A 12,767-nucleotide genomic window follows, 5' to 3' on the forward strand; every position below is an offset into this window, starting at 1 on the left:
CGATTCGACGTAGTTTCTAGGTTACTACGGCTATTCATCGAACTGGGCTATCTACAATTGTATACAGTTTCATGTTCAACGCTGGCAAAGATGGCTGTTTAAGATTTTATTTCCATCCTGTGATTCGATCGTCTGCTTTCTCACGAACCGGTAATCCATAATATCGTAAGAGAAAATTATCGGCTATGACACTCTAAAAACAAATAAATAACAGAGTAGTCGCAAAATACGTAACCGCGTGAAAATACTTTATAGCTGAAAAGCTGGTCCATCTGTTTTTCAATTATCACGCGATATTACTTTCCAACTATTAATAATAACAATCGCTAACAAGTTAGAGGGCAAAGTTTTATACACGATTCAAGTACTAAACGGAATTTATTTGAATGTTTCGATTACGACCGTCAGACGCTTAGAAACAGTAGTTATACGTATATACGCGTGCTTTTGAAAGAAAATATTTGCTTCTTTATATAATTCTTTATGTTTACTATTTACTGATAAGAAACGAAAAATCTGATAAATATTATACGTCGGCAGGCCAACAGAAACCGCAAATTTCTCTTTGTAAAAAATATTCTACGTAAGTAGTTACGCGAGTATGTACGCGAGTATGTACGCGAGTGTGTACGCGAGTGTGTACGCGAGTGTGTACGCGAGTGTGTACGCGAGTACATTCACCGAGCACGTCCGCGATATCGTATTTACAACTTGCTCGAAACGTTCAGACAATGTTGCTTCGGTTCAATAATACATTTATAGACCCTGTTTGGCCATTGCATCGAAATTACGAACAGTAGCCAAACAAGAACAGATTTTATTTTTCATGCAATTGGTCGGCGTACAAAGATAATTTTCTCTCTTTTAACGAACGTTTAGTCAACTCTGCTCTTACATATACAACTGTTACTTCATTTACATCTACATTTTAATTCTTCTTTCATCGAAAGGATAAGGAGGAATCTCTCGTTTATATATACTAAAAATATGAACAAAAGATTTGGTCTAAGCCATTGTACCGCTAGTTTTTCGCAAATATCCTACATATATTGAAATTGGGCCGAAGGTATACCGAAGCCTTTCTACAGTTTCGCTAAAACGTCAATTAAATTTAGCTTTTATTACTTTAGCCTTTCTCTTTATATCAGATGTTTAACAGTATTCCGAAGTACGGTGTACAGACGTCAAAAAATACAAAGCTTTTGACTTGAATTCGTGACTCTTCAGCTTCATGACTCCAAAATATTCGGTCACTTTATAAATCGATGGTAAAGGACTAAAATGGCAATTTTTTTTTCTTTTTATAGTTTGATATTCCTTATATTTAATCGGTAAAGGAAAGGCTCGATTCGTGATTCAGACTAAACACCCAACCCAAAGCAAGTAAAGCTAAAGTTTAGTAATTAAAAAACCAAAATTTGAAGGTAAAGTTTGAAGATGAACTTTGCGACGACAGTATTAAAAATGTGTTTTATCCATTATCGCGAAGGTAATTGGAACACCGGATAATTGGAAAGTAATTTGTACACAGGTATTTGTTAAACGATTAGCTGGAAATTACCGTCGATGTTAATTGGATAATGTTAGAAGCAGCTTGCCGTAGCCGTTTTGTTTTACATGATCGTAGTTAGAGCATTATGATTAAAACAGGTTTTACGCTATAATAAAGACGCGATTCGTATAATTAACCGAGTCGTAAAGCTTCGAAATATCGCGTTAGTTACAGCCTATCGGAGATTATTAGAAAATTATTAGAAAATAATTGGAAAATTATCGCGTGAAATTTTAATGTCGCTTCGTAGGCAAAGTATTGTACGATATCGCGTTACAAAGAAACGACGCGCGTTAATCGGTTAAACTTGCCTCGTTTGAAAAAAACGTTTTATAGAGAACGTGGAGCATCTATCGATTCGCGTACCGACTATTAGTTACGAGAATATCGATTTGCATTTGCGGGTAGTAGAGACACAGTCTGGCCCTATATACCCATCGGAATTAATTCGACCGAAATCTAGCGAATAGATATGCGTATTGATCGCGGCAAACACGAGACACTGCGTTAATGTCAACTATTTTCAAGAAAGGTATTTTACCTCTCAGAGGTATCCCACGATGGTCGCGCAACAATCGCGTAGCAGAAGATATTTTCAAGCAGCTAGCACGTGTCCCCCTCCTGGTGCCACTGTGGCCGCACTTCACACGCAAAAATCAAGATTGCAAAGGGGAAAATTCCCTTGAAACTGGAAACACGCGCACGCAGCGTCTCAGCGCCCTAACAAGCGCCAGTATATACAACGTACGTTTTATTTACACGATACCCTCCGCGCCCCACTCAGGTTCGCGCATTCCGGTCGAACGCGCTTCTTTCCATCTTCTCTACGTCCGATTTCAGCCTCTCGTCCTAACCAAGTAAACGTGTATTGCTTACGATCTTTCACGCGCGAACGTTTACGATATTCTTTTCGCCGGCTTATCTCGCTTTCTCCTTCCCGCGTAGTCCAATTTCTTTCTACGTCTATACGACGCTTGTTTCATTCGGATTTCGCAAGCGTCTCGTTTCTTTCTTTTTCTTTACTAGAAATCGATGCAACGTCCAGCTTCGTCGAACGTTGCCAGTTACGTTTTTGCTTAATAGTAATTCCACATTGACGATGCGAGTCTCTTTAATCCAAAGATTCATGGTTTATTCGATATAGTTTCCGTTTCCTCCTTGTTCCACGTCGGACGGCATTCGGTATCATCTATGTGGTTAGTCGGTAATGTTCTAATACAATTTCCAATAAGTTATTTCGCCATGAGCATCCTGCACGATGTTTCCATTGACAGCTCCTCTGTCCTTTCGCGTATCAATTCGTTTCCGTTTGCACGTTTCGTGCAAAGAAACGCTCTGCTTCTACTCTTTTAAATCCTTCGATCGCAACGTTGGAAAATTCGTTGGAAATTTGTTCGAACGTTATTAATTGCAATCGTACCTCGGTGAACGTCGCGTCGCTTAAAAACCGTTTCGAACATGGTTAAACTGCTGAGAATTCAGCGGTACGTTGCAACAACGATATAAGAAGGAAAAAGATAGAAGAAAAAGAGAAAACCGATGCTCTTTTCAAAGGTACATAGTAGACTGAACGTTACCTTTCACTTGTTCTGCGTATCCGAACACGAACGCGCGTGTACTCTGAGGCACCTTTTCAAATCGCACGTTCTCCACGCCCGTGAAATATTCGCACGAAGATGAATTTTATTTAACCTATCCAACGTTCGCGCTGCCTCGATACAATACGAATCGGCTTAAGATCGAAGACCAAGCTACCGAACACGATGATCGATTTCCGAGAAATCGATCGTTTCGTTGACGGGTGCGCGTGATCCCACGGCGAGTTAACCAGCGTTTTTCACGTTTAGTTCACCTGTTTTGCTTCACCTGGCAAACTTGGCCGCCGCCGCCTTTCGACTTGACCGTTGCACGCGATTCGATCGTTTCGACGGATCTCGATCGCGTTTAGCGCGCTGCGCCGATTCTTAATCGGAAAAAAACCTCGTGGTCGACGGTTTTCACAACTTTGTCTGACGCGTGCTATCCCATAGGAGGCAGCTCGTTCGAGCAGCGACGTAGTACTTGGCGTGAAGCCTCGGGTGAGACGCCAGGTGGGTACCGGGAACGATCGTCTCCTCTCTCTTGTCCGCGCCTGACTCGCCCCACCAGCAACCTACGGCCAAGGTTTACGGCGAACAAGAGGATTCTTAATCCTTTCAGACCCGCAACGAAGGTCGAGGCGCCTCTGCAGGGTTCGACGATCTTTACCAGGTGACTCGCAGCGCTTGGATCTCTGCTTTATCGATCCATCCGTTTATCATCTTTCCGATCGACTAAAGATCATCGCGCCAATAGTAACGACTAGTAACGACTAGTAAACGAGTAACTATCGCGTTAACATACCGGGATCATCACGAACGTACTCGCATTGCCCAGTCCGGCTCCAACACTCGGCTAGCCGTGAACGATTCGGTATAACCCGATTCGAATTCAAACGTCCATCGGACCACGCTAATTCCGAAACACTAACGATCCTTTTTATCTCTGCCTTCCTTTCCATCAAACTTTAACCGCTTTCGTTTGTTCCGAAAACCATCGCAATTAATCGAATAAAGAGCAAACGTAATCTAAATAACGAAAAGTCTATTACTACAAGTTGAAGGAACGAAATAAACTAATTTTAACGTTCTTAACAACGCGTACAGGAGCGCGGTAATTTCAAAAAATTTCATTTTATGCATCGTAGTTATGTTTGTAGGAATGTTTGCGAAAAGTTTTTCTTTTCTTTTCTTTTTTCTTTTTTTTTTTTTTTTTCTTTTTTTTTAACATCGAAACCTATAGAGCGAGAGTATATTTTCGTCATCTTTGTACAAAGGACCGGTTAGTTTCCAAGATAAAAGCTTGCTTACTTCCAGTGGAGCAGTCGAGCCGGCGTTTCTGTAACACACAAAGAGAACACGCAAGAGTTTAAGTCAAACTTAAAGGGACGCTTATACGTGAAAATGTCTATAGGAAATGTCTGTCAGTGAACTTATATTCCTTAAATTCTACGTATTTTAAAATAATCTATGTTACAGAGTATACAGATTCGCATTTTAGAAACATGTAAACGCACGTAATACTCACGTCGCTTTTGTACGCAGTCTCGTTTACGTTCTTGGTCTGCATCGTCTGAAATATCGAACAAACTCGTTAACATAATTTTGCCTATAATACGAGCCTTTCTGAAAAAACAGAGTTAAGTAACGCAGTCCATTAGCGGATGAGGCTGATCGCGAAAGATACCGAACGTGTGGCCCGCTATTCTTTTTAATCGTTTAATTCTCTTATGTATATATTTATAGTCGATAAACCGCTAATCGTTGTTCGTTTGTTATTGCTATTAAATTTCCTATTCGTTTCTTCGTCGTATTTGTTGCCTTTGGTTTCAGATTTTAAAATAGCGATCGATCGTGATATACCGCAAGGCATACATCACGCGTACAAGTACATATCTGTGATTAACGAGTTATTTTTTTCTAGAAAGCGCGCCTTAAAAAGGTAGTACAACGTAAAAAATACTTTGCGTATTACAGTTAACGTGTTAAAACGTTTTTAAAAAGCGGATCTATGTACCCGTGCCAAAATTACCGCCTATGAACCGACTCGATACTTGTTCGTTTGAAACTACGATATACGTTGGCAACAGTGTCGAGCCGATACGTACTTTCCATGAATGAGCGAGCACGGCGTCCATGAATCACTTGGATGCGACGCGACGCGACGCGACGCGACCATCGAATACTCTCTCACGAATAAACAAGACTACCGATCTGAAATCGGTACAAGTTCCCTTAGGTTCCGTGACCCGAAGCTATTAAGCGGTCGGGCATTTTCTCACGAGATACCTCGGTCTAATTATATGTCTAGGTTGCTGCTGTAATCTACGGGTTTGTTGCTAAATACGCGCCTGTCCCGATGGGGTCCAAGGAAAACAGCCTAATCCTTATGTCCTGGTACTCGATACTTGGCTCTTCGAACTGCCGTTTACTGCCGTTTACTGCCGTTTTCTGCCGCTTCCTGCCGTACGGATATCCACGTAACACGTATACACATACGTCTCTCTCGACATCTCCTATCCACGAACATCTCCTTTACATCTGCGTCGAATCGAACGAACCGATCGAAAGAAATTTCTTCGTCCTCCGTGCGACCGCAACATTCTTACTATTAAAGATAAATATTATCTCGAAGCGAACGACGAGTATAACCAGTAAGCATAACCTATTTTAGAACGAATCTCAATTTTCAATGACGCGGAACCTCCAATTACGGAATATGTAGGAATAGAATTTGCAATTTTATCAGCGCGATGTCACCGCAAAATTATTTCTTACTTCGTAAAGAAATATTATTATTTCTAAGATTTCAAAGTTTCAATCTCTTCGGAAAGTTGGCTTAAAGAGGCGGATCCAACTACGATTTAAAGGTTCGTTAAAAGTTAAATTAAAGCGAAATGACGTTACAGCGACGTACTTTTCCATCTAGAGAGAAGTATTAGTATCGAAGGGTGGGATAAACGTTACGTTAAATATACATTGCGTAACACTTAGAAAACTGACTTTGTAGAACAACAGGTGCGTTCTTTGCCTCTGGCATCGTCTTAAATCGACTAACTTTTACGTAAAACATATTATACGATACATCGTACGATACGATACGATACGCGATGTCGATGAAAATTATGATATCTGGCTGGAACTCTGCATAGTCTATGAAAAGAAAAGAGGCTCGGACGCATAGGTATGCGGGAACGCTAAAGCGGATACATGTTCGATAATCGGTGGAATTGGTTGAACCCGTGTTGCTCTTGACAGGATATTCCCCATCAACTTCCAACTGGACCGATCCAAGTCCTTCCTTTTCGTGGCAAAAAATTTTAACGATCGCCTCGATAATTTCGATCGAACTCTACCGTTTGGCCGCCGCCAACTTAAATAGCGCGGCAGACGTTCGTTTAAAATCTGGTAATCGACGTTGAGTCGTCCCGGACTGGATAATTAGCATTTCAAATTTTCGACTATTCGTGGTGATTCGGAAATCATCGATAATGCCAGACTCTCTCGGTCTTTTTCGCTCGGTTTCTGGCGCGATTTCGTGCCACTGTCGAATGATCGCCCTCTGATGATCGATCCTAGAGATCGCATATAGAGATCACGGACAATCGGGTTTCGATCTCGAATGCTTGGTCGTGCGATTGCCTTCGGACCAAGGTACGACAAATTAAACACGTTGCCCGAAATCGAGGAAATCGACTAAACTATCGAAATACCTTTTGTAAAACACGGTTCTCGATACATGATACATTACGCCATTGATTCTCGTAAGATTAGTTTCTTTCGAGATTTTCTTTCGTTTCTGTCATCGATAAATAACTATGGACACCACGAATTAGAAAATACTAGATTCAGTGATTCTGGTTTCGGTTAGTGGCAACTCGTCCATCGAGTTTCGACCTCTCGAGGCCGCGTCTGTGCCTGGAATTATAATTTCGCTTGGAATGAAAATTCTCGGAAGAATCCCCGAGGCATTCCACAGTCGTCAATCGAGGATGTGCGATACGATCTACGATAAGGAAGCGCACGGTCCCACTTGTCCGACAATTTTTTCCTTCGATACATGCACGTACTTGCGCGTATTCGAAATTTTTATTTCTTCGCAACAAAAATACATCTTCGTCGAATATCCTTTGCACGTAATTTGCCACTATCGTCAAATCCTGCCAAAGTAACCTTTTTATTCGGTTACTGTTCGTATTCTCTGTATACTATTGTACGTAATATAAATGTCGACGCTACCTATAGAAAAGTAGTACTATCGCTATATCGTGTACACGTATAGGTTCGCTTGTAGCGTAGTCGAATTAAAAGTTGAATCGAAACGAAGAAGGAACGGCGGAGAAAGCGTAGTACGTAAATACATGGCCGTACAGTGAATTTGGAGTTGGAAATTGGGCAAAAGACAGGAAGTAGGAGGAGTCGTACGGCGCACCGTGCAATTATGTATGTAGATACTTACTCGTGTACGCAAAAAGGTATGATAAATTCAATGGAGTATGTACAGCAGCCGAAAACCGCTTAAATATCGAGAAATAAAAAGAAGAGAGAGCAAGGATCCTTAACGGCGGCGGTCAACGCAGGAAAGAGAGATACAAAGGGAAACAAATGGGCGATCCGCATTCCCCGGTGAAAAACAAAAAGATGAAACGAAAAGAAGGTAACAAGGAAACAAGGTAACGCACATAAACACAGATGGACGAAATTGAAAGCTCGCCGGGTCGATAAAAAAAAAAAAAAAAAAAAGGGACGGAAACATGTAAATATTATGTATGTTTGCGCGCGGTAAATGGAAGAAAAGTGATCGTAAGGAAAATTGTCATATTCTAAATAAAGATTTGTTTGTAGAGTTTGTAGGGGAATGTACCGATCGGGCCAGATCGATCGTCATAATAGACATATTTATCAACGAATCGAACAGGTTAAAGTACCTAACAATCCGTAAGACGCTTTTGACGATATTTGCTTTGCGATATGTATGTACCGTGTATCGAGACCTTTAAATCCAATAACGTAACCTTGTATGTGGAAGGATTGATCGCGCGTGGATTATCCGTGTTACGGATTATCCCAAATTCCCTGTGTCGAAGATAGAACGTTGCTCCTTTTCTATCGTAATACAAAGAAAATTCTATTCGGCGAGAAATTTTCTGTTACGACGCAACGCTTCGTACGCGTACAGAGCCGATAGTTTATACCACTGCTTGTCAGCGTTTGTTCCCTTTCTCTAACTTTTTCTAACTGTATAAATCAAAATGATAAACGTGGTATAACAGTCGCGATACATACGTGCATGTAACGGTGACTGTACTGTAATTACCGAACTACTGACGACAATCGTCTAAAAATTGCAAAAAATTCTTTCATTTTTATATTTCCATGTTACCGAATATCACTACGTCGTACTTGGGTCGTATCGAACACTCGTTTCGTAAAAAAGATTTTAACTATCGATTTAAAGGACGGTGGTAAATAAAAAAAAAATTTACTAAGGCCATTGTACGTCTTCTAAAAGATCGTAAAACTTTGACCTTTGCCATTTCTCACAAAAATCTAGCGCTTGAGAGAAAAGAAAATAAAAAAAGAACGGCGAACAGCATCCTTACTAACATCCTGCACAGATTCGGATCTTTACGTTTAATACCGATCGCTAATTTTAATATAGAAACGAATTACGAGTTACGAGAGACGTTCGACGATTTAACATATTATTTTTAATCCACTTTGAATAGGTGAGAGATTTAGAAACGTGTGGTCTGCTCGTTAACTTGGTAATTTTCTGTTTTTCTCCTTATTTCGCGCAATTAAATAATATCGGAAAGACAAGCGTCAAAAGAGAAAGTGCATTTTAATTCGGAACAAGTTCAAGTTTTGCTTCTTTCGTGAAGAGAATATATCTTATACAACCGCGATACGTACCTCGTGAATTTACGCTAATTGGACGCGTAACAGATTCATAACGGAATTAAGGCGATTACAGGAAGTAATTAAAAGCTATCCTTGAAAGACATTCTGCTTAATCCATTAATTATGAATACATCGTTAGCGATCGCGTGAAACTATACGCTTATTGACTTAAACGCGTGTATTCCGAAGAAATGAATAATGAAATCGGTGATTCTTTTTGCAGCAAGCTCTATACAGAGACATGGTAAAAATAAAAACGATTTTAAAAGCGAAAGAAATAAATAGAAATCGATTTTTTGGAAAAAGTTTCACCGACCAGCTACTATTCGGTAACCGAAAAAGGTGAAAGTATACCGATTTACAAATAAATAAATTCGATACATTATTCTCCATTTACTTACTCTCCCTCCGAGTCCGTAAAGATAGTAAACGCTCAAACGTTTCACGGTATTCCCTTCTGGCTTGGTGAGTTCTCTCGAAAGAGTCGAGTATAAAAATATGCAACTTTTATTATTACCGACGTTATATCGGCCAATTTTGACTATAGCTATCGCACCTTAATGTCGTTTAATTAATTTTCTTTGAAAACGACACGATTCCCTGCTTGATAATATCTTGCTCGTTTCGTTTACGCTAACCAGCTGTTCTCTTAACTTTGCGAGATTTTAAACAAGCGCCGAAAGAGTAAAATAACTCGACTGGCCGTAACACCCTGCCGCTGATTCGCTCTAAATTAAAAATTTCTCTCCCTCTTCAGAGCCACCCTCCTTCGACCCAGCATACTCGATAACTCGCTGATAAACCATCTACCAGAACGATATAACACAAATCCTGTTGCGATTCTCGAGTTAGTTATCGATATCAAACGTTGGATGAATATCCTTCGATAAAATTACAATTGATCGATCGCACCGTGCTTTTCGATAGATAAAAGGTACGAAAAAATATACTCTATGTTAATTTTGTTACCTTTTCGTTCGATACTTGGCGAGTTTTTCTTTTTTTTTTTTTTTTCATTTTTGATCGCTTCTATCAACCTATTGGGTGCAAGTTATCCACTAATTTATTTCAAGTTTCGTTTCGAATGTCCGCGATAAAAATCCGAAGCAGATTCTACCCTTCTTTAAGCTCAACGATATTTTCTCCACACTGTCCATGCTAATAATTCTACTTCAAAATCTTGAAACTACATCCTCTCGTATTGCTTTCGTTTCAGTTATAACTGGCAATAATTATTCGCCTTGTAACATCGCCGAATATCCTATAGCGGCCAATTTACCCTTTGCAAAAACAATTTCACTTTTCACTTTCTTGGGGATATCGAAGAAATAACGCAGAAAACGTGTTTGAAAACGTAATATAAACTGTACTTATGTACTACCAAACAGTCATATTTTTTTTTTTTTTTTTTTTATAAAGATGTATTTATATGAAATTTACGATAATTTACAACAAACAAGCGACCCAAGTTCGTCGAGCGTTTTCAAGCGTCAACGCATATCTATGATTTATCCTTATAACATAAATTAAAAGTACTTACAACTACGCAACAACTAGACGAATTAGAAGGAACGAACATTTGAACATGCCACCAACATCGTGTGTATTATTCGTAGCATTCGGTTCGCTCACACGAACTTTGTATACGATAGATGAACACAAGCCCCGTATGTAGAACTTTCGAACTATGTTTAAAGCTTGTGCCAGCAAATAAAACACGAATAACAATAGCAATCCGTATTAGTCGATTTTAAATTGACTTGAAATTTCACTAAAATTGCTACGATCGAAACTAACAATTATAACATACATACTTTTGTCGGTTTTGTACGACAACGTAAGTATTTAAATATCGCATACCTTGTGCAATTAAATATAGAATAGTACGCGAAATAGATAGAGAGGTAGAGAGAGAGAGAGCGAGAGAGCTGGTTAGAGAGAGTGAGAGAATGTATAACTCGTTGAAACGATAATTTAGTTTCGTACAAATATCTACAAAACGCTTTACGCAACTTGAAGGAAGCTATAGTCTGAAAGCGAACGGACAAAATTAAATCGTATTATATGCGGTGGCAAAATTATTCGTTGGTATACAAAAGTATTTCTTCACCCTCTGTCTCGGTCTCGCTCGAACAAAGACTCGAATAATTTTCAGTTTTTCCGATTCGAAAAAAATATCTAGATAATTCAAACTTTGTAAAACGTTTTGTAAAATTAACCTTCCGTTTTAACAAGCTTTTAGTACAGCGAATTATATCGTAGATTTACCAGGAAAAGAGGAGTATGTAACTTCGTAATGAGTAGGATCGTTTAACGGAGCGATAGACCTGTACGATTACGGAACGTGTAAGAATCATCGAGCCAAATACACGAGTACATGCTCCGTAGATCACATGGCGGTAATAACGGGAATACAGTAGGAATTGCATAAATCGCAAGTGGAAGAAGCAAAAAAGGTTTCCAAGGTCTTTCGTTGCGCTTACCTGGCCAACAAAAGGGTCGCTGTTTTCGTCTAGATTCGCCGCCTCACCGATATCTTTGACACCTCTCGTACTTATCGACGTTCATCGTTTTTCACTGTACAACGCAAATTTCACACTTACTTTTTATACAAATATACGAAATAACCACGTAACCGTGTCGTTCGTTTATACATGACAAAGTACCGTTATATAAATATGTATATATACGAAATAGCGTACTAGGAACAAAAGGATACGTACACGTGGAAGGAAATAATTACGGGGTAATTACGTAATTATCTTTTATCGCGTGCAACAACAATTTTCATCCGATAATTTCGGATATGTTAATACGCGGTAAATTTACATACGTATCGCGCTTGCATAGCAAACTGACGCGACAATATCTATCGTCACGACAATATGTTGTTAATTCTTCGATAGTCTTCTCTCCTTGTTCGATGGTTGATCGTTTGTCACACTTTTATACGAACGCGCGTTCCTGCTCCCCATTTTTTAGAACCCGAGCAACTTTAACGATCCTGTCGTATCACGTTTTGAGACGAATATCGTTGTTCCGTGCCGCTCCAACTTGACGAATTATCGCGAAATCGTTCACCGTTGTCAGACAGTCGAGTCCGATTGTTCGACACGAATCGAAAGGAGGCAATTGGATAAAAGCGAACGTCCGTCCGGCAAGTTGACGACGACAACAGGAAAGAAGAGAGCGTGTCGTGGAATGGTGGCGGATCGATCAGGGGAAAATGGATTTATCGAACGAGATCGAGAGGTACGTCGCGTCGAGGGCACGCGTCGTCACGAACTGACTAAGAAACGGCCTCTGCGAGAAAAGAACGGAAACCTCGCCGCGCGGCTTTAGGTTGAATTAACGCAAAGCCAGCTGATTGGTAGGTGCTCGCGAGCCGAGCATCTTCCGGCCTTTTCACGGAACCCTCTCGTCCTGCGTCCTTAACGAACGTAAACACACCTGTCGGATTTACTGCTGCCGGTAGCCAGGATAGCGTTCCACCGCTCCACCGTTCCACCTTGTTCCAAGGTGACCATGGTTACCATCGTAAAATATATTTACACGAGTAACGTTTGTTTTATTTTATTTCGTACAGAAAATTGCGTGGAAGGATATTCGTTACGATATTACGAACATCGTCTGTTCTAACGTGTAACGTGTTTTTTTTTTTTTTTTTTTTTTTTTTTTTTTTAGAGGCTAAAGGTACGTAAAGGAGCATAGTTCCTCGCCGGGTTACATATACC

At 40.0% G+C, this 12,767-nt stretch overlaps 1 protein-coding gene across 6 annotated transcripts in view; it reads right to left on the minus strand.

The window, feature by feature from the left end:
* The window catches only part of LOC100648655 (MAP7 domain-containing protein 2), a 67,497-nt gene that overhangs the window by 34,433 nt on the left and 20,297 nt on the right, over positions 1–12,767 (minus strand). Inside the window, exons 1-4 of one of the 6 annotated variants that reach the window (XM_048411298.1) lie at positions 11,867–12,439; positions 11,517–11,610; positions 4,658–4,702; positions 4,441–4,468 (exon numbers count right to left, since the gene is read on the minus strand). In XM_048411298.1, coding sequence (XP_048267255.1) covers positions 4,441–4,468; positions 4,658–4,699 — 70 coding nt within the window. In that variant the 5' untranslated portion in view covers positions 4,700–4,702; positions 11,517–11,610; positions 11,867–12,439. Of the gene's footprint in view, positions 1–2,093; positions 4,469–4,657; positions 4,703–11,516; positions 12,440–12,767 lie in introns of those variants that run through there. The other 5 variants (XM_048411299.1, XM_048411300.1, XM_048411305.1 and 2 more) reach the window with 5 other exon arrangements.

The sequence above is a fragment of the Bombus terrestris genome, chromosome 13 (assembly GCF_910591885.1).
Source record: "Bombus terrestris chromosome 13, iyBomTerr1.2, whole genome shotgun sequence".
Taxonomy (NCBI): Eukaryota; Metazoa; Arthropoda; class Insecta; order Hymenoptera; family Apidae; genus Bombus; species Bombus terrestris.